At 46.4% G+C, this 18,284-nt stretch overlaps 1 protein-coding gene across 11 annotated transcripts in view; it reads left to right on the top strand.

The window, feature by feature from the left end:
- Positions 1 to 5,532: 5,532 nt before the first annotated feature.
- CADM1 (cell adhesion molecule 1) overlaps positions 5,533 to 18,284 on the top strand; it is a 351,944-nt gene continuing 339,192 nt past the window's right edge. For 3 of the 11 annotated variants that reach the window (XR_016220321.1, XR_016220320.1, XM_008261026.5), the window contains exon 1: positions 6,519 to 6,723. Coding sequence is in view for 8 of the 11 variants with exons in the window: in XM_008261026.5 (XP_008259248.1) it covers positions 6,591 to 6,723 (133 nt within the window). In the remaining 3 variants the exon portion in view is untranslated. Of the gene's footprint in view, positions 6,108 to 6,515; positions 6,724 to 18,284 lie in introns of those variants that run through there. The other 8 variants (XM_002708408.6, XM_002708406.6, XM_089312891.1 and 5 more) reach the window with 5 other exon arrangements.

Here is an 18,284-nt window from a genome sequence, read left to right as displayed (position 1 = left end):
TCCAGGTACACAGATATTCTAATAAAACTGTACACATTATAAAAGCGTTTATTACATGTAATAATCATCATAATAACTGATCTGTCTCCCCTACTATACTCAGAACTCATTGAGAGTACTAGTTTTTCATTCACCTTTTTAAAACAGTTATTTATTTTATTTAAAAAGCAGAGTTACAGAGAGAGAGGAGAGACAGAGAGAGCTATCTTCCATCCACTAGTTCACTCCCCAGTTGGTTGCATCAGCCAGGGCTGGGCCAGACAGGAGCCAGGAGCTTCTTACGGATCTCCCACATGGGTGTCAGCAGTCCAAACACTTGGTCCACCTTCTGCTACTTTCCCAGGCACATTAGCAGGGAGATGGGTAGGAAGTGGAGCAGCCGGGACACAAACCAGAGCCCAAATGGGATGCCAGCCTTGCAGGTGGTGGCTAAACTCACTCTACCACAGCGAAGGCCCTTTCCTTCACCTTTGTGGTCCCAGAATTTCACAGTGACTATTCCATTAAAAGTACTGTATACATTTTTTCTTTTATTGAATACATATTGGATCAGCCATATATACATAAATATATTCCTAGATATCTGATTAGAGCAAGATATGACTGGGTCCCTATGAGAATTTCCTTCCATGGGCATTAAGGCTGCTCTTTGACCAGTTCATGTGTAGTTTCCTGCAACCTACTTCAGTCGCATTTTTCTTTGTGTCAAACTGGTATCCAACTCCAGCTCTTCAAGAGTTTACTGCCAACACCATGGTTACTGAAGAATGAATCTTTGGGTCAAGTGGTCAATCACTCATTTCAGAATATAGGTTTGGTTGGCTTTGTATTTCAGAGGATCATACACTGATACCCACAAAGATGACTTACTTAGTCTTAGTCTTTTTTTTAAATTCATATTTGAAAGGCAGAGTTACAGAGAGGAAGAAGCAGAGAGAGAGGTCTTCCATCTGCTGGTTCACTCCCCAAATGGCCACAACCCCTGAGCTGGGCCAATCCGAAGCCAGGAGCCAGAAATTCCCACGAGGGTGCAAGGGTCAAGGACTTGGGCCATCTTCTACTGCTTTCCCAGGCCATAGCAGAGAGTTGGATGGGAAGTGGAACAGCTGGGACTCAAATCGGCATCCAAATGGAATGCCGGCACTGAAGGTGGCGGTTTTACTTGCTAGGGCACAGCGCTGGCCACCCTAGTTAGTCTTAATCTAAGAATATAAGAGCTGTCTATTAAATAAGAACAAGAGTTCGTGCAGTGCAATATTCTAATATGCTGCTAATTATCTTAATTTATATAATACTTTTCTATAAACAGGTGGTTTTTAAAAAGATTTACTTTATTTATTTGAAAGACAGAGCTACAGAGAGAGGTAGAGACACAGAGAGAGAGAGAGGTCCTCCATCCACTGGTTCACTCCCCAGATGGCCGCAATGGACAGAGCTGCACCGATCCGAAGCCAGGAACTTCTGGGTCTCCTGCGTGGATGCAGGGGCCCAAGCACTTGGGCCATCTTCTACCACTTTCCCAGGCCACAGCAGAGAGCTGGATCGGAAGAGCAGCAGCCAGGACTAGAACTGGTGCCCATATGGGATGCCGTTGCTTCAGGCCAGGGCTTTAACCCACTGCGCCACAGCGCCGGCCCCCAACAGGTGATATTTTTAAAATTTATTTTTGTTTTTAATTTTAGTTAAAAGGCAGAGAGACAGAGAGAACAGAGAGAGAGAGAGAGAGAGAGAGAGGAGAGAGAGAGAGAGATCTTCCATCCTCTGGCTTACCCCCTCAATGCCTCCAGCAGCCAGAGCTGGACCAAGCCAGGAGACAGAAACTCAATCTGGGTTTCCCACATGGGTGACAGGGACTTAGGTACTTGAACAGTCATCTGCTAATTCCCAGGGTACATTAGCTGGAAGTGGAACTGGGACTCAAACCCAGGCTCTAGGATATGGGATGCAGTCATGCCAAGTGGTATCGTAACTGCTGAACTAAATGTTCACCCTCAAATGACATTATTATATACCTTTTGATAATTGAAACTGAGGCTTACAGGTTGCTTTTGTCTGCTTAAGCCACTGTAACAAAAATATCACAGACCGGGTGGCTTAAACAACAGAAATTAATTTTCTTATCATCTGGACTCTGGAAGTTCCAGATCAGGGTGCAGGTATAATTGGATTCTTGCCTGGCTTGCACAGGGTCATCTTCTGGCTTCTGTGTGTTCACCTTTTCTCTATGCATGTTCATGGAAAGACAAAACTCTGGGGTCTCCTCTTCTCCTTCTAAGGGTATTGATCTCTTCCAAACCGACTTCCTCCTCAATGGCCCCACCTCTGAATATCATCACATTGTGGATTAGAGCTTCAAGATACATTTTGGGGGTACTCATACAGTCAATTTATAACTGAGACTACACTACCTCTCTATGGGTACTTAATCAAGTAGCAGGACAAATATTGACTGCTTTCTATAAAAATTTCTTTGTTGCTTTTTTATTTTTAAAGACATTTATTTGTTTGAAAGGCAGAGCAGCAGAAATGGGGTGGGGTGTGGGAGAGAAAGAGAGAGGTATCTTCCATCTGCTGGTTTACTGCCCCAGTGGCTGTAACAGCTGGCAGTGGGCCAGGCTGAAGTCAGGAGCCAGGAGCTCCATCTGGGTCTTCCACTTGGGTGCAGGGGCCCAAACACTTGAGCCATTATCTGCTGCCTTCCCAGGCACATTAGCAGGGAGCTGGATTGGCAGCTGAGGAGTCGGGACTCGAACCCCCCTCTGATATGGGATGCCCGTGTCACCAGTGGTGGCTTAACCCACGGTGCCACAACTCTGGCCCCTCTTTGTTGCTTTTTATACATAGGTACTTTTTAATTAGCATTTTAAAAAGCAAGATACTACTGGTTCTCATTGATTATCTCTGGTAAATTCTCCCCAAACATGAATCATCCTTTAACACTTTTCATATATATGTTTATATTTTTCAACTGTTTTAGTGAGGGCAAACAATGTAAGATCTCTCTCTCTCTCACTCTTTAAAATTTCTCACCAAAATAAATAAGTAAATAAATAAAACAGAGAGAGAGAAAGAGAGAGAGAGTGAGCGAGCACCGGGCCCTCAGTGCTTCTGGCAATTTTATTCTAACACAAGTAGCGCCCAGATTGTAATTCTGATAAGTATTTCAGTTCTTTCTTGAAAAATTAAATTCACAAAACAATTGATTATCAGTTATAAATGGCAAAAACACCATCTGGTTTTCAAAATTGGTTAAATCCATGTAGCAAGGGGAAGAGAATGTTGGAACTTGCAGTTGGCGAGGAGTTCTAGTCCACGAAGCAGAAAATGACGCGCTTTACTATGAGAAAGCCAGAGTAGTCATAACTTGTACTTAGCGGCTGCGGGAATTTGATACGTTCTTCACATGTTCCATATGTTAAATCGCTTGGCGAGATCTTCAGTGTGAAAGAGCTGGGGGTGGGAGAGGCGCATGGCTAGTGGATATAGCAACAGCTTCATCCTAAATTCTCACCTCTGGTTCTTCCACGGAGACAGACACCCCTGTGCTACAGGTGTGCTCAAGGTGATTCCGTTTTTTTTTTTTTTTTTTTTTTTAAACCTGGGAAACTAAATGTGCAAGTTCCTTATCCTTATGGCACAGGTGGCATTTTTGTGGAAACTTCTAAAGCTATTTGCATTCTTCTAGTGAGGTAACTCATACAGCATTAGCATTTCCTATAGCAATGTCCCATGCTGCTCTTTGCCAACTAGAAATTTGAGTAGGTGTTCATTTGATGTGCCAAGGGAACGAAGGGAGATGAAAACACCCCACATCTTCCAATGTCCCCATACTGTGTTCTGGGTGTGGGAGGACTGGGGCCTGGCTGGATTCTCTTGGAGATTCAGTCTCATGAGGAATGCTTTTCCTTTGGAGGATACTGCAATTCTGTTATTTTAAAAAATGCTCTGTGTTGCTGGCATATTTTCACCTTATGTTAAAAATGTAGCTATCCTTTTCTTATTATTCATGCATTGTAATGCACAACTTATTCATTCACTTAGATATTTATTGAGGCACAGTACAGCATAGTGGTTAATTGCATAGGCTCTCTCTGCAACTTAGAAATGATGATCTTAGGGCATTTGCTAATCTTTCTAACCATATTTTAAAAATATAAAATGGAAGACAATAATAGTCTGCACTTTGGGGTTTGTTTCAAGGATTAAATGAGATTATGCATGCAAAATACTTATCAGAAGCCAATAAACACAAGAATAGCAATAATAACATAAATAAAAATCTTTAAAAAAAAGGGGGGGTGGCTGGCGCTGTGGCGCAGCGGGTTAATGCCCTGGCTTGAAGCGCCAGCATCCCATATGGGCGCCCGTTTGAGACCTGGCTGCTCCACTTCCAATCCAGCTCTCTGCTATGGCCTGGGAAAGCAGTAGAAGATGGTCCAAGTCTTTGGGCCCCTGCACCCACATGGGAGACCTGGAAGAAGCTCTTGGCTTCTGGCTTTGGATCGGCACAGCTCCTGCCACTGATGCCAATTGGGGAGTGATTCATCGGATGGAAGATTCTCTCTCTCTGCCTCTCCTCTCTCTGTGTAACTCTTTCAAATAAATAAATAAAAAATCTTTTAAAAAAGAGAATAGTAGTAATAACAATAGGAAATATGTATACTGCTCTATGTAAGGGCCTGTCTGTGCTAGGTTTTCCAATATATAGGACTTGACCTGACAGTTTACACATCACTTCCAGCGTATACAGGACCTCGATTTTTTTTTCTTTAATCCTGATTTTGGTGGCACTCTGCTTTGCTTTGGATCTGAGCTAGGTGGCTTCACTTCCACCGGTGATAAGACTCGGTGGGACTCTGCCGACCTGGCGTTCTCCAGCGGTGGTGGCTTCCTGCCGGTGGTGTGCTATGTGCCTGCTGGAGCTCCCCCCACCTCTGGAGGGTTGCCTGTAGTTCATGCTTCGGGGCCTGTAATTACAGAGCAGCATATCCAGGGCTGCGAAGACAGGGCAGTCTCGAAATTAGTTTATGCATAATGGATAATAGGAGGCCGGCTTTAAGTGTAACTCATTTGGTGGGTTGGCAGATCTCGACTTCCTTTTTGATATGTATTATTTATTTATTTATTATTTATTTATTTATTTTCGCCAGATGAGGACAGAGGGCTGGAGAAGTCATTTGGTGCAGCTCTTCTAGACTATAGCTCAGACGTAGCAATTTACATTCAGTAATCTCTTGGTCATTTAGCCACAGATAATTTGTCATGGTTTGTTTTAGCTGTTGTGATATTGATATTTATTATGCAAATTGTATTTCCTACATCTTATTGTTCTGCATTCTATGAATACTTAAATTATTATAAACCTTTACACTTAATATGGCTCGTCCTTCAATTTGATGCTTGAGCAACAGAGGGTCAGAGCGCACACAGTCTTCTAGAGGGAAGGAAATAAGTAATTAAAAAGCAAACAAGAGAGCCGGCTGCCTGGCTGGAAAGAAAGCCAAGGTAATTTCGGGCAGCGAGCGCGAGCCCGGGGAAGCAAGTCGCTTCAGCCACCAGCCTCTCCCGCCTGGGGAAGGGGCCGCTCACGGCACCTGTTGGTCCCCAGCCCTCGGGGAGCTGAGCGCGCGGAGCCCCGAAGCAGCAGCAAGGCCGACTCCACCTTCTCGGCCCTCGCCGTCCTGCAGCCCTGCCCTCCAGCCTGAAGCCTTGACCGACTAGGTTTTCTGTTGTGCGTGCGTCACCTGAAACATGTACCATGGCATAATGTCGTAGGCACCTGAAACCCACACACATCCACATCGACACCAGGAAGGAGACCCTCTCCAAGCTGGGGAGCCTGCGTACAGCCTCCTGCATCTACCTTTCCGGAGACGCTACCGCAAAGACACCGGCTCGAAAATCCCAGAACCCGACTCCACGGCTCCTGGCTCGCCAACTATGCCCAAGTCCGCCGCTAGGCTGTCGAGCGGGCTCTCCCGCGCCGCCGGACGCGCAAAGCACGCATGCACTTCTCCCAGATTGTTTTGTCAATCCGGGGACCTGCATTGGCACCCTGCACTCCCGCACGGCCCCCGTCTCCCCCAAATCTACTCCTCGGATGCAAGGTGAGTGTCGGAAATTGGCAACAGCTGGTGTGCGGGCTAGCTGCGCTCGGCGAGCCTGGCGGAGGAGCCTGCTAGGGAGTTTGCAGGCGTCGGTCTGATGTAGCGATTGCTATCAACATCCCTAATAAAGGTGTACGGGAAGCCGGGCCCGCCCCCTTGCAGCCCGAGGCCCCGCACGCTGGCCGCCCTGGAGAACACTTTTTCCTTGATCCTGGGGAAAGCGAAGACGAATTTTAACATAAACATATTTGCATACGCCCCGCCCCCGGCCCCGCCCCTAGGTGGCGCGGGCGCGCCGCCGAACGCCGGCGCCAGGGGGCGGGGTACGGGAGGGGGCGAGTCCTCCGAGAGCCGGGTTGGGCTCACGGCGCTGTGATTGGTCTGCCCGGACTCCGCCTCCAGCGCATGTCATTAGCATCTCATTAGCTGTCCGCTCGGGCTCGGGAGGCAGCCACCGCCGCCAGTCTGAGGCAGGTGCCCGACATGGCGAGTGCTGTGCTGCCGAGCGGATCCCAGTGTGCGGCGGCAGCGGCAGTGGCGGCGGCGGCGGCGCCTCCCGGGCTCCGGCTCCGGCTTCTGCTGTTGCTCCTCTCCGCCGCGGCACTGATCCCCACAGGTAGGTGTGGGCCCCTGCCGATCGGCCCCTAAATCTCCCGAGGCACCCCAGGAGCCGTAGCCGTGGAGGGGGGAAACGTTTCCATGACAACCTTCCCCCACTTCCTAAATCCGAAGCGCAGGGAGTGTGGCGAGGAAAACTCGCGGCTGAGCTGGAAGGGGCTGAGGGGGCCGGTGGTTCCCCTCTGCCCTGCCCTGCGGGGTTTGAAGGAGAATCCTCAGGGACGGCTGCACCCACACCTCGTCTCCCCGGCTGGGCGCGGGGTGCGGAGTGGAGTGAGGATGGGGGCCGGGGGGGGCTGCAGCGTATGGGGGAAGGGGCTGGGTCGAAAGCACCGGCCAGCCTTCCGGACCCTCCTCAACTCGCGGTCGTCCCCGTAACTTGCAGGTCCCCGCGTCTCCCAGGGCTGCTCCCCCGGCCCCCACCTCTCGGGCGAGCCCCCCGGTTCTCCGTGCCCGAAAAGCCTCCCCAGGGCTGACGACCCGCCCGCCTCCGGCGTGATTCCTCTCCGGGCCCCAGGACATCCCCAGACTTGGCTCGTCTCCCTGCGCGCCCGCGCGCTGCCTTTCCCCCCTGTCCCCGAACTGCACGCCGCTCGTGTTTCCCTGCGGCCGCTCGCCGCCCCTCCGCCCCCCGCGGCTGGGCTGCGGGTCTCCCTGGCCCGGCTCCAGGCGGGGAAAGTTCCCGGGGCCCGGCCCCGCGGGGCGGGGGAAGGCGAGCGCCGTCGCCGCCTCTGCGGGAAGGCGCCGGGAGCCCGCAGCCCGCGCGCCCCGCGGCGTCCTCCGCCGCGAGCGGGAACGCCGGGTTTCCCGGCCGCCGGCCCTCTCGGGCGGCGGAGGGGGCGTTCGCGGCCTCTGCGGGCCTCCGGGCGCCCCGCGTGTGGACGGCCGCCTTGGGGAATTCGCCCGGGGGCGGCCGTGCACGCCCCGGCGCCTTCGCTGAGGCGGCCGAGCACTCGGCAGGAGCTCCATGTGTGGCTGCCCGTGTGCCGGGCGCGTTGGCGCTGTCGGGAAAGAAGAGGGCAGTGTTTGCATTTGCTAACAAAAGGCAGCCGGAGCTCTGCCCCTACCGAGAGGCCGGCCGCGCTGCTGCACCCTGCCTGCCTTCCCGCCACCTCGCCGCGCCGCGCTGTGCTGCCGCGCCCGGGGTCCCCAGCACCCCTGGCCGCCGGCTGCGGGGGCTCGGAGCTGGCGCCGGCCGAGGGGCTCCGGGCCGCGGGGGGCGGGCGGCGGTGCGGGAGGGGATGCAGCAGGGGGCTGTGCGCCTGCAGAGCCCCCTCCTTGCAGCTCTGGAGCTGCAGGACCCGGGAGCAACAAGTGGCGGAGGACGCCGAGAGCTCAGCCCCCAGCAGCGGAGCCCCCAGCCCCGGCGGGCGGCGCGCTGGCCCAGCCGTGCGGCTCCGGGGGCGTCTCTCCGCTTGAGCGGTGCCTTTTGTTTACACGCTAGAGGACACACAGTTATGTAAACACCGCAGGAGGCACGCTGTAGAAAATGAGGATGTCTGGGGGTGCTAGCTTTCCATGGTGGGGTGGGGGTGGGGGTGCCGGGCTGGTTGCTTCTCCCCGGAACAGGCTGGTAGCAGAGCTGGGTTTGGGGGAACCTACTGGGACTCTGTGGGGGTGGGAGGCTTGCAGCAGCTTCAGTGCCAGCGTTGAGGATTTTTTTTTTCCTATCGTGCCAGTGTCTGTGTCCGAATATTGTTTGTGTATTTCCCTCGGTGGGGTTCTTAATTCATGAGTTAGGAGATGACTGGGCTCAGCCCATGCCGGTATGGTTACAACTTCATTTCGGGTGATGGCTGAGACTGGATGGGTTCAATAAAATGTTCCTGAAAGAGATCCCTCGTGCTGCTGCATTGTAAAAAAAAAAAAAAAGCGCCAGTGTCAGTTAAACGTGAGCGTGAGTAAAGGCTCGGTAACTGGCGCATAATAGAGGCAACAATGGACTTGTACTGGCTGCAAAAAAAAGTGTGTGTGTGTGTGCGTGCGTGTGTGTGGAGGGGGGTGGCGGGTGGGAAGCCCTGGTCGGGGGGAGACTGCCTTTCGACTAAAAATGGGAGCCGTGCAGCGCCGCTTCGCCGCGGAGCAGGCATCGCTTGTGCCTCGTCCGTGAGCCGCCTCCTGGAAGGCACCAGGTAGTAGCACCAGCACTGTATTTGTAACTATATCGCGGCAAGAAGTTGCTTTCCTGGCGAGGGATGGATGCTGATTTAGGAAGGAGCGGTCTGGAACTCAACCGTGCATGGCAAAGCTACATGGAAATTCTGTTGCCAGTTACCATGGAAGCAGCTTCTTGCTCTTGTGTACATCCCTGTTTGTACGCCGGTTATCAGATTGTGTTCAAATTAGAAAGTAATTGGGTTTGATTTGTAGTAAAGGGATGAAATGACTTTCTTTACATTTTTCCCCCCTCTCAATGCATGTCTTTTGTGGGTTGAGTTTGAGGGGGGGGGATCTTGGGCCAGCCCTAGGTCCCCTTCTGCAGAGGTGAATTTCGGGTGGGCATGGGGGACTTTTCTTCTCAGTCATCCTCTTTAAGCGTTTTCGAAGGCTTCCAGCGCCCACTCCCAGGGTTGGAGAAACCTGTTGGTGCAGCCTTCCTGCTTCATTCGGCTTGTTTTCATTTATATCCTTGCTGGGAAATCCACGTAGGGCTGATGTGCAGTGATTCCTGGCTGTTTTCTCCTGTAACTAAAGTCGTCCATTCCCCCATCCCGGCTACCCTGACTCCCACCCCCAAAAGCCTCCTCCCATCCTTCCTGTGGTGTTTCGATGAAATGGATGTTGATGAAATGCAGCCAAAATGGGATTGCCTAAGCTGGCTGCACAGTGTTAATCGCGCCTGTACGCCTGTTAGGTTTAAGGTGCACGCATGATGGTGTTTTCCACTGCGAACGAACCAGGGGCAGATGACCCCCCCTCTTACCTTTTTTCAGGATTAGAGAAGAGGGCTGATGGGGAGGGGGTCTATGACGGGGAAGGGAAGCCCAGGGCTGAGCCTCGCTTGCCTTAGCCTGTTAGGACTTGTAGACCGGGATAGGGACTTTACAAAAGTGCCGCCCTGCTATTGTTGCCTTTCCCTGCATCAAATTGAATAGCCGCAGGAGGGACTTGCACTTGTCTGTGATAGCGTTGATAAAATATCCCTCATTAATGCCACTTTATATTTACAGTGTGTCACTGGAGACGCACAAGGCTTCATTTAGTGACTTGTGTGACGAGACAAGCTTGCATTATTTGCCCGGGACATTTTGGAGGAACAAGAGACCCATTGAGTAATCTTTTGAAATGAACAAATACGAAAAAGGGGGCAAATAAAAGAGCAGGCAGTTCTGTGGAACAAAGAGCTTTATTCATATGGATGTTGTACATGCTTTCTCCAGTTTTCCCCAATGGCCCTCCTGGTAAAGGGGAGTGGGATGAGGAAGACGCCAACAGGCAGGACACTTTCACTTCCTCCCTCACTTCCTGACTTCGTGTTCTTATCGGAGTTCGTCCTGAATCACTGCCTGCTCAACTTTCTCTACTCCCTCTCAAATCCCAGAAGGTAATGGGTTCCTGAGTCTCAAAGGGAGACTCTGAAATCCTTTCTCCCTGCTCCCCATTTCATCAGAAGAGAGTGGTAGCTACCTGTTGAGACTGATGGTCGTTGGAGGAGATACTGGTTGAAACGAGAGAGATGTCACTTTTCTATGTTATGTGTCAGGAAGTGGTTGATAGTGAATGTCAGATTGGTAAGATGTCTTACATTGATAACGTTAGACTTCCTATTTATTTAGCATCCAAAATTTTCTTTGTCATTAAGGTTGTTTTTGGAGTTTTTAGTGGCTTTTTCTGCACCTGGTATGTTTTAATGTCATAGCTGAGTGAATTTTGATTTTCCTTGGCCTGTATTGCTAAATGATTTTTTAGGCTTTAAAAATTGATAATACTGCTGTGAATATAAACTGTCTCATTCTCTTTGGTTTCTGCATGTGACATTTTAATGCCTAATAATTGGCCACTTAGAATTTACATTTTAAAAATGTTTGCGTGTGTATGTTTTTAACAAAAGGCCCGTTTTTATGCAGAAAATCACTTAAACCGGGCCAGTCTAATCCATGCTATGATTTGAATGGAAATTTTCTAGCATTTGAGAAAAATTTGTGGGAAATAAATCCAGAGGATTCAAGTGCTGTATATCTTTCTTGGGAAGAACAGTACTGACCATTACACTGGGCATTTTTTAACTGAAAATGCCGCACAGAAAGGAGAAATCACACAGCGACATCTGTTGCAGAATTGAAAATTTGCTGCTTTGAGTTGGAAGCAATTAGTTCCATATAAGTGCATAATGGTATCTGTGTATGTGTGTGTGTGTGTATTGACAGAAATATGTGTGTATACATACTTATATATGCATATGTATACACATTGCTCGGAACCCCGTATTCACATTAAAAAGTATTTAATAGAACATGTAACCTTTTAGCACAAAAGCTCTTTTTAAAAATACTGCCTTTTGAGGTATTAGAGAGTCTGATAATCGTGGAATTTCTGAAAGGGGAAAGATACTAGAAATCATCTTGTAAAATCTCAGTCTTCAGAAATGAAGAAGCTGGAGCCCAGAGGAAAGGGGACTTTGCTCCCAGCTGACCTGAGGCTAAGCTGGCTGCAGATCCTGGATGGGGAAAGGTCTCTGGATGTCCAGCCAGTATTCCTTCTGTTCCACCTCCTGGCAGCAGTGCCCAATCCCAGATAGGGATCGCGGGTAGACACTATCTTGCCTAAAAATATTTTGTATTCTGAAAGCAGCAAGATTAATCGTTGCTGTAGGTAATAACCCCATGGATAAAAGGCGTGATCTCTGAAAAGAAAGGACCAGTTCTCAGTAACATTGTCTTGGTGTTGACAAATTATTCTGAAACCTCTGGACTTGACTTGGCAGCCACAACACGAATGTCATCCAAAGCATCCTCCTAGGGAGGAGCTCCAGATTTGTGTTGCTGCAGTAAGTCAGATACCCCGAAACTAGGCTTCAGGAAGCTCGGAACTTGATTTTTGAGATTTTTATTTCTGCTAATATTTACAATAGAACTGGTTCCATGGAACTAAGGGAAAAGGAAGAGTTCTTAAGTCAAGAACAAGGACATAGCTCGATTGGCTTAGCAGGTGCTTGTCCATTTTCATTAATGAAGCTGAGAATAACCTCATTTCTTTTTTAAAGAAAAAAGAATTTTACTTTGCAAAATGACTTTTTTACATTGGTCTTTTTAAAATCATTTTACAATCCTGAATTATATACAAAAGTGGAAAGACTGCCACATTTAACACTGTGTCCAAATCACCCAATTTCACTAATTATCTACCCCTGGTCAGTCTGTTCCTCTGTGCTTCCTCCTCTTCTGAGATTTATTTTAAATAAATTCTGGACATTCTATAATTTCTTCCACGATTAATTTTGAATGACTCTCTAAGATACAGCTCCTTTTTTTCCCATCATAATTATAGTCTCATTATCGGATCATACACATGAGTGTAATTCACAAAGTTTGTGGAAAATGGAATTAAAAGATAGGTTTATTTTGGTGCCAAAAATATTTGAAATCCATACATACGAAGGCTCTTCAAAAAGTTCATGGAAAATATGGATTGTGAAAAACCTACACATCCATTTGGAATTTTTTCACACCAAAATAAAGTTCTCTTTTAGTTCCACTTTTCTGTATGTCTCAACCGGATATACAGATTTTGTGCCCTACCCTTGCTTTACTTAGGAAGGTGAAATAAAAGGTCGTTCTGGTGGGTGAAGCAAAGGCAGAAACCAGAGAAGCCAGAGAGTGACAGCTGCCTGCACACAGGAAACTTTGCCTATGACTTCGTTTATTTTGAGCAGGGTTTTGTTTGGATTGGATAAGATGCATTTTATTGTTGTGTAAATATGCAGTAATTGTAGATAATCCCTTACTGTGGCAGGCACCCTTGGCCAGACTGGTGATTTCCAGTTTTTCCCATAATGACTACCCTCTGTCTGAGGACTTATTTTAGTTTGATGGCTGTGAGCTACTCTATTTGTTTATATATCTTTAAAGCCTCTATAGTATAAATACCTTTGCATTTTGTGAATTTATTGCTTAAAAGGAAAAATGTCTTTTCCCATTTCTAACTGGCTAAGTGCTAATTTCAGCCCATATTCAGTAACTGAAGTGAGCTCAAAATGCCGTCTTTGGCATGGGAAACCCATACAACAAGTTGTAAGTATTTGGGTCTAATTTTTGTATTGGGGATGAGCGTTTATTGGGAGAGAAGAGGTTACTTGGTTACTCCCTTTACTTCTCAATCTTTGCCTCACTGATTTAAAATGAATTTTTATTTTCAGCTAGTAATGTTGGAATGCTTCAGTGTTAATTTCTGGGTTTCTTTGGTTTTTCTGAAAATAGGTTGGCTCCATTTTCCAAGGTTCGTGAAATGTGAGGGTGTTTTTTTTTTTTTTTCCCCAAGAGGCTCTTTCAAATATTTTATGTAATATGGACTATAAATCTGAAGCATTTGATTTTTTGGTTTCCATCCAAACAGGTAATCACACATGAGCTGAATCTGAGGGGTTCGAGTGGCCTTGGCCAGGTGGAACCCGCCTCCTGCGTCCCTTCTGAGCCTGCCTCCATGCATTTTGCACAAAGGAATGCGTTTTGGGGAGCATCACCAAAATCAAATAAAAAGCCTTTGTTTGGAAACCATCAATGGAGGAAGGAACCCACTGGAATGTTTGTAATTACAAGTGGCACCTCCTTGTTTAAATTGCAGAAGCCACAGTTTCTTTTTCAGAGGTTTAAATTGCAGGCTCTAGCTCGCAGCTGCTGTGGTGGTTAACGGGCAGTTTCTCTTTGAAGATTGTCCAGCTCTGGTTCTCAAAAGCTTTGGTGCAGTTGGCCTAGAACTAGAGTGAGAAAAAAGGGAGATGTAGGCATTTCTGTACACACATATTCAAAATGACGTGTGGCCTGCATTATTACTCAAAAGAACCTTGGCGTCAAGATTGAGGAAAGCAAGCACTAAGAAAACGTGTTCTGACTGACAGGTGTCTTGAATGAGGTGATTATCTTAAGGGAGATGTGGGACGGGAAGATTTTTTTCCTTTAGTAGATGTTTTACTGGAATATAGTCATTTGACCCAACATTTTGATCTAGATATTTCAGAAATGTTAAATAGGCTTGAAATGAAAGTGCTGTGATATATATTTAAATGCTACTCAGTGTTTGAAGTTGATATTCCAGTGACATGGACTTTTTAAAATGCCTAGAATAAGTACCTTGCTCTTGGCAGCCTTCCTTGGGAAGGTAGGTGCTCTCATTCCTCTCCAGCTGCCCAGCACTGGACTGCAATGTCAAGTAGGAATTAAGTTTTGTGGTCCCTGGAAGAGGGTGGTGAGGTAGAAAATTTGCTTGAAAACAAAAGGTTCGTGAACCCCGATCTCTCATTGTCTGTAGCTTATCTCCACTTGGCTGGGATTAACCCAAAAGCTCACCTGTCAAAAGCAGAACCTTTCATCTTCCTGCCATAGCTATCACCTGCGTTATTGTGAGTGTGAATGTCCCCGTGGTCCTCCTGGTCTCCAAGACCTCTCAATTTGGAGTCTTTTTATTTCTCCCCCTCTTCAGCCTCCACTCTCTGCCTGGAATAAAATGGAGCCGATTCTGTGTGCCTTCCCTTCTCTGGAAGCTTCAGTATCCTCTCCAAGCGAGGGGTGACTAGTGAGAGCTTCCTGGCCACCTCCCCTACCGCAGTCTCAGCTGCGAGAAGGAACTCAAGTCTGCCTGCTGCAGGGCTACTTCTTCTCAGGATGGGAGCGTGACCCGTCTCTTTCAGAAACCTAATCTCAGATTTTTACTTCTTGTTCCTCCCTCAATTACTCTCTCATTCCCTCTCTAATTGCCCTCGTTTCTTATTACTTTTCAGCCCAATCCTGATGGGACTGGAAGACTGATGATTCTGCAGTGAGACGGAGGAAGAAAGTGGTTCTGCTGATCAGCCTTCTGCTGGCTGCCATTGCACAAAACTACTCTCTTCACTGCTTTTCCCTTGACTGTCTTGGTTTATAGGTGCAGCACGGCCGGTTCTCCTTGCCTACCTTCAGAATAAGCATCTTCCTTTTGCATCTTTCATTTTAACTAACACCTACTTACCTAAAATAGACCTCAACACAGGTGTTTTTCTTTTTTTGCTTTACAGATATATCCATGAGCATTTTTCTGTATGCCAAGCTGAATTTGTGTTGGCGTTGTGGTCATGATTTTAATGGAAACTTTAAATTTTAGGATGTTGGAAATGCATAGAGCCTTTTTGGTAGCCTGCATTGGAATATGAGGATTTACTACAGCATGAAAGTGGTGTAATTGACTTAACAAATCTCAGGCTGGCAAAGTCAGACTTTCAGACAAAAAGTGAAGCCCTTTAGAAATAGGAAGACGTAGGGTTGAAGTCAGAGAGAAAGGAATTGGCATCGATGAGATTGGCCCCTGTGAAGAGGAGCCAAGAGATGCCACCTCGAGGAGTAGTCAGTGCTCATGTCTGGTACGTGTTGTTCCTGAGAAGAACCTGCTTGGAGAAATGATTGAGAAGTGCTCTAAAATCCAAACCTGTATTAGCTGGTGTTTTAAACGTGCTTGACTTTGGGAGTAGTGCTGCCTACCTGACACAGCCACTCCCGGCGTTGTAGCAGCTCTGTGATTTTGCTTGCATTTTTGTAGATAATACAGAAGATGAATTATTACTGTCTCAAGAAACAAAAAAAAAAAAGAAGTCTTTTTTTTTTCTCAGTCTAACTGCTAAGCTTATAATCTTAAGGATCTTTTCAAAGCCTTTATCTGGTAGTAATATCTGCTGTAGTCTTCCCTTCTTTTTGCCCCTCGTCTAGCATCCTTACCCTTTCAGAGTTCAATTCTTGGTAGTAGAAAAAAGGTTATGCAGCATGATAACACAGTGATATATATAAAAAATTGGATTATCTTAGAATATTTTGGGGCAGTCTTGAGGAATAGGTCATATGTCAAAATGTGGGATGTATTTGGCTCTTTGCTGAATATGCCTGTGATAAGCCCAGCCACACAGACATTACAAGCCATCAGCTTGATTTTTCTCTTCGGAATAGAAAAGGAACGTTGCTTCATTTCTCTTGCAGCAACCTTTATTTAAACAATGAAAACTTCAAAGATAGGGAGGAAAAAAAACAAGTTAATTTAGTGCTAAATTACTGCTCAAATGGTTTTATCTCTTAAAAGGTTCAAGTAGAGATTAGCTTAAATGACGCTGAATTTCACTTTTCCTTGTGCATATCTTGTGAGTACACTGCCCTGTGAAGAGGCCTCTGTTTCTTCCTTTTTTTGGTTAATAATCTCATAAATATGAGTTGCTGTTCCTTTTCTGTTCATGAAGCAAATCTCTCTGTCTGTGGGTGAGATCAGCAAGTGGAATGCCCCATTTATGTTACAGAATAGTGAAAGCTAGTTAGTTAAGAACAGCAAGAAGGGGCAGGCATTTGGCACAGTGGTTAAGATGACAGTTGAGTTGCCCACATCTTCTGCTGACTGCCTGAGTTTGAGTCCTGACTCTGTTTCCAATTCCAGCTTCCTGCTAACGTGGACCCTGGGAGGCAGCAGATGATATCTCAAGTAGTTGGGTCCCTGCCACCCACGTAGGAGGCCTGGATGAGTTCCATGTTCCTGGAATTGGTCTGATCCAACCTTGGCTTTTTCCAGTATTTGGGAAGTAGAACAGTGGATAGAAGATCAGTCTATTTCTCTGATTTTCAAATACATACAAACAAATAATGAAAAATTAATATCAAAGAACAGCAAAACAACCTACCTCATAGAATGTCGAAAATATAATAAAGTCAGACATGAGCATGTTTAAGGAGGAAGTCTTACCAGCTTGTCCATCAATTTTATTGAAATAGCTGGTACTTGATGTTGGGGGTTATGTCTCAGGTTACTGCTTGTAATAATTAATTTAATTTAATTTGTAAATCTCTCACATGTTAAGGAGTACTGATTTTTTTTTTTTCCCACAAAGGATTGATTCAGAATGAACTTGGGTGTCTGCAAGGTGAAGCTGAAGAGCAGAGTGAGAGTAGAATCCCACCTAGAGTTTAGTGATTTTTGAAAGTGAGTGAAATTATCTGGTAACCTTGGAGAAACTGACAATGGTGATAATCTCTAAGTGTTGGGCCTTTTAACACAGACAGGACTTTATTATTTTACCCAGCCTTCTCTAGATATTTAATAAACTGTGCTTAGTCATGAAATCATGTTTCTATGGTTAACTGATAAGACATGTGATAGAAAAATGAGTACTTAAAAATGATTTAAAAGTTGAGTATCTACTTTGATACTAGGCACTGTGTTAGGTACATCTCTACCAGAAAGTTAGAATCAATTATTGCAACTTTCTTTTTTGAAAATTTCAAAATCATGGGGTAGTTGAAGGAGGAGTACAAAGACAGTGAACGCTTGCATTTATTTACCTTACCCAGATTCATCAGTTGCTAACATGTGCCCATTTGTTTTATAATTCTTTCTCTCTAAATCATGTAACCACACATACTCAATGGCTTTTTTCCCTGAACTGTGGTAAAGCAAGTTGTGCGCAGCATGATGGTTTGTCCTTAACTACTTTGGCATATAGCTTCAAGGAATACGGACATTTTCCACAACCTCAGTAACGTTATTACTTAAAATCTTTGTATTAATTCAATAATACCTAATATCTAATCCGCATTCAAGTTTACCCTGTTGTGCCATTTTAATGTTTCTTTATATGTTTCTCTGTCCTCCCTGATCCAGAATCCATCAGAGATCACACGTCGGCTTTGGTTTTCCTGCAATTTAATACAGAATTGTACCTTGCTTTCTACCTTTTTTTTATTATTATTTTTGGTTTTCATTAAGGAGTTCTTGACGAGGTACCTTACCTGGCATTGACATTTTGATGAGCTGAGATCTGCTGTTTTGTAGAATGTTCTACAGATTGATCCTTTTCCCACAGTTCAGTTCAGATGAAACATCTTTGGCAAGAACACTGTGTAACTGATGTTGCCACCTTCTTGTGGCATCACAACCAGAGGGAAATGGTTGCCCCAGTTCATTCCCTAAATGACTGCAAAGGCCAGAGCTGGGCCCATTTGAAGTCAGGAGCCAGGTGTTTCCTCTGGGTCTCCTGCGTGGGTACAGGAGTACAGGACTTGGACCATATTCCACTGCTTTCTCAGGAGCATTAGCAGGGAGCTGGATTGGAAGTGAAATAGCCAGTACTTGAACCAGTGCCCACATGGGTTGTTGGCACTGCAGGTGGCAGCTTGAGTGCTGGCCCCAGATTTCTTCATTTTTGTTCCTTTGTAATCAGTGAGTAATCTGTGGGATATCTTGAAACTGAGATCTTGTTCTCTAATTCTACTTAATAGTTTTAGCAGGATTGCTAAGTTTTGTCTGAATCAAATACTAAATTAGTAGTACAGAGGCGGGCACTAAACCTCCTCCTGCCGTACCGGCATCCCATATGGGTGCTGGTTCAAGTTCCCGGCTGCT

The sequence above is a fragment of the Oryctolagus cuniculus genome, chromosome 1, assembly GCF_051225735.1.
Source record: "Oryctolagus cuniculus isolate XC-2025 breed Fujian yellow rabbit chromosome 1, ASM5122573v1, whole genome shotgun sequence".
Classification (NCBI taxonomy): domain Eukaryota; kingdom Metazoa; phylum Chordata; class Mammalia; order Lagomorpha; family Leporidae; genus Oryctolagus; species Oryctolagus cuniculus.
The sequence above is the reverse complement of the archived record's forward strand: the minus strand, read 5'-3'. Positions and strand labels throughout refer to the sequence as shown.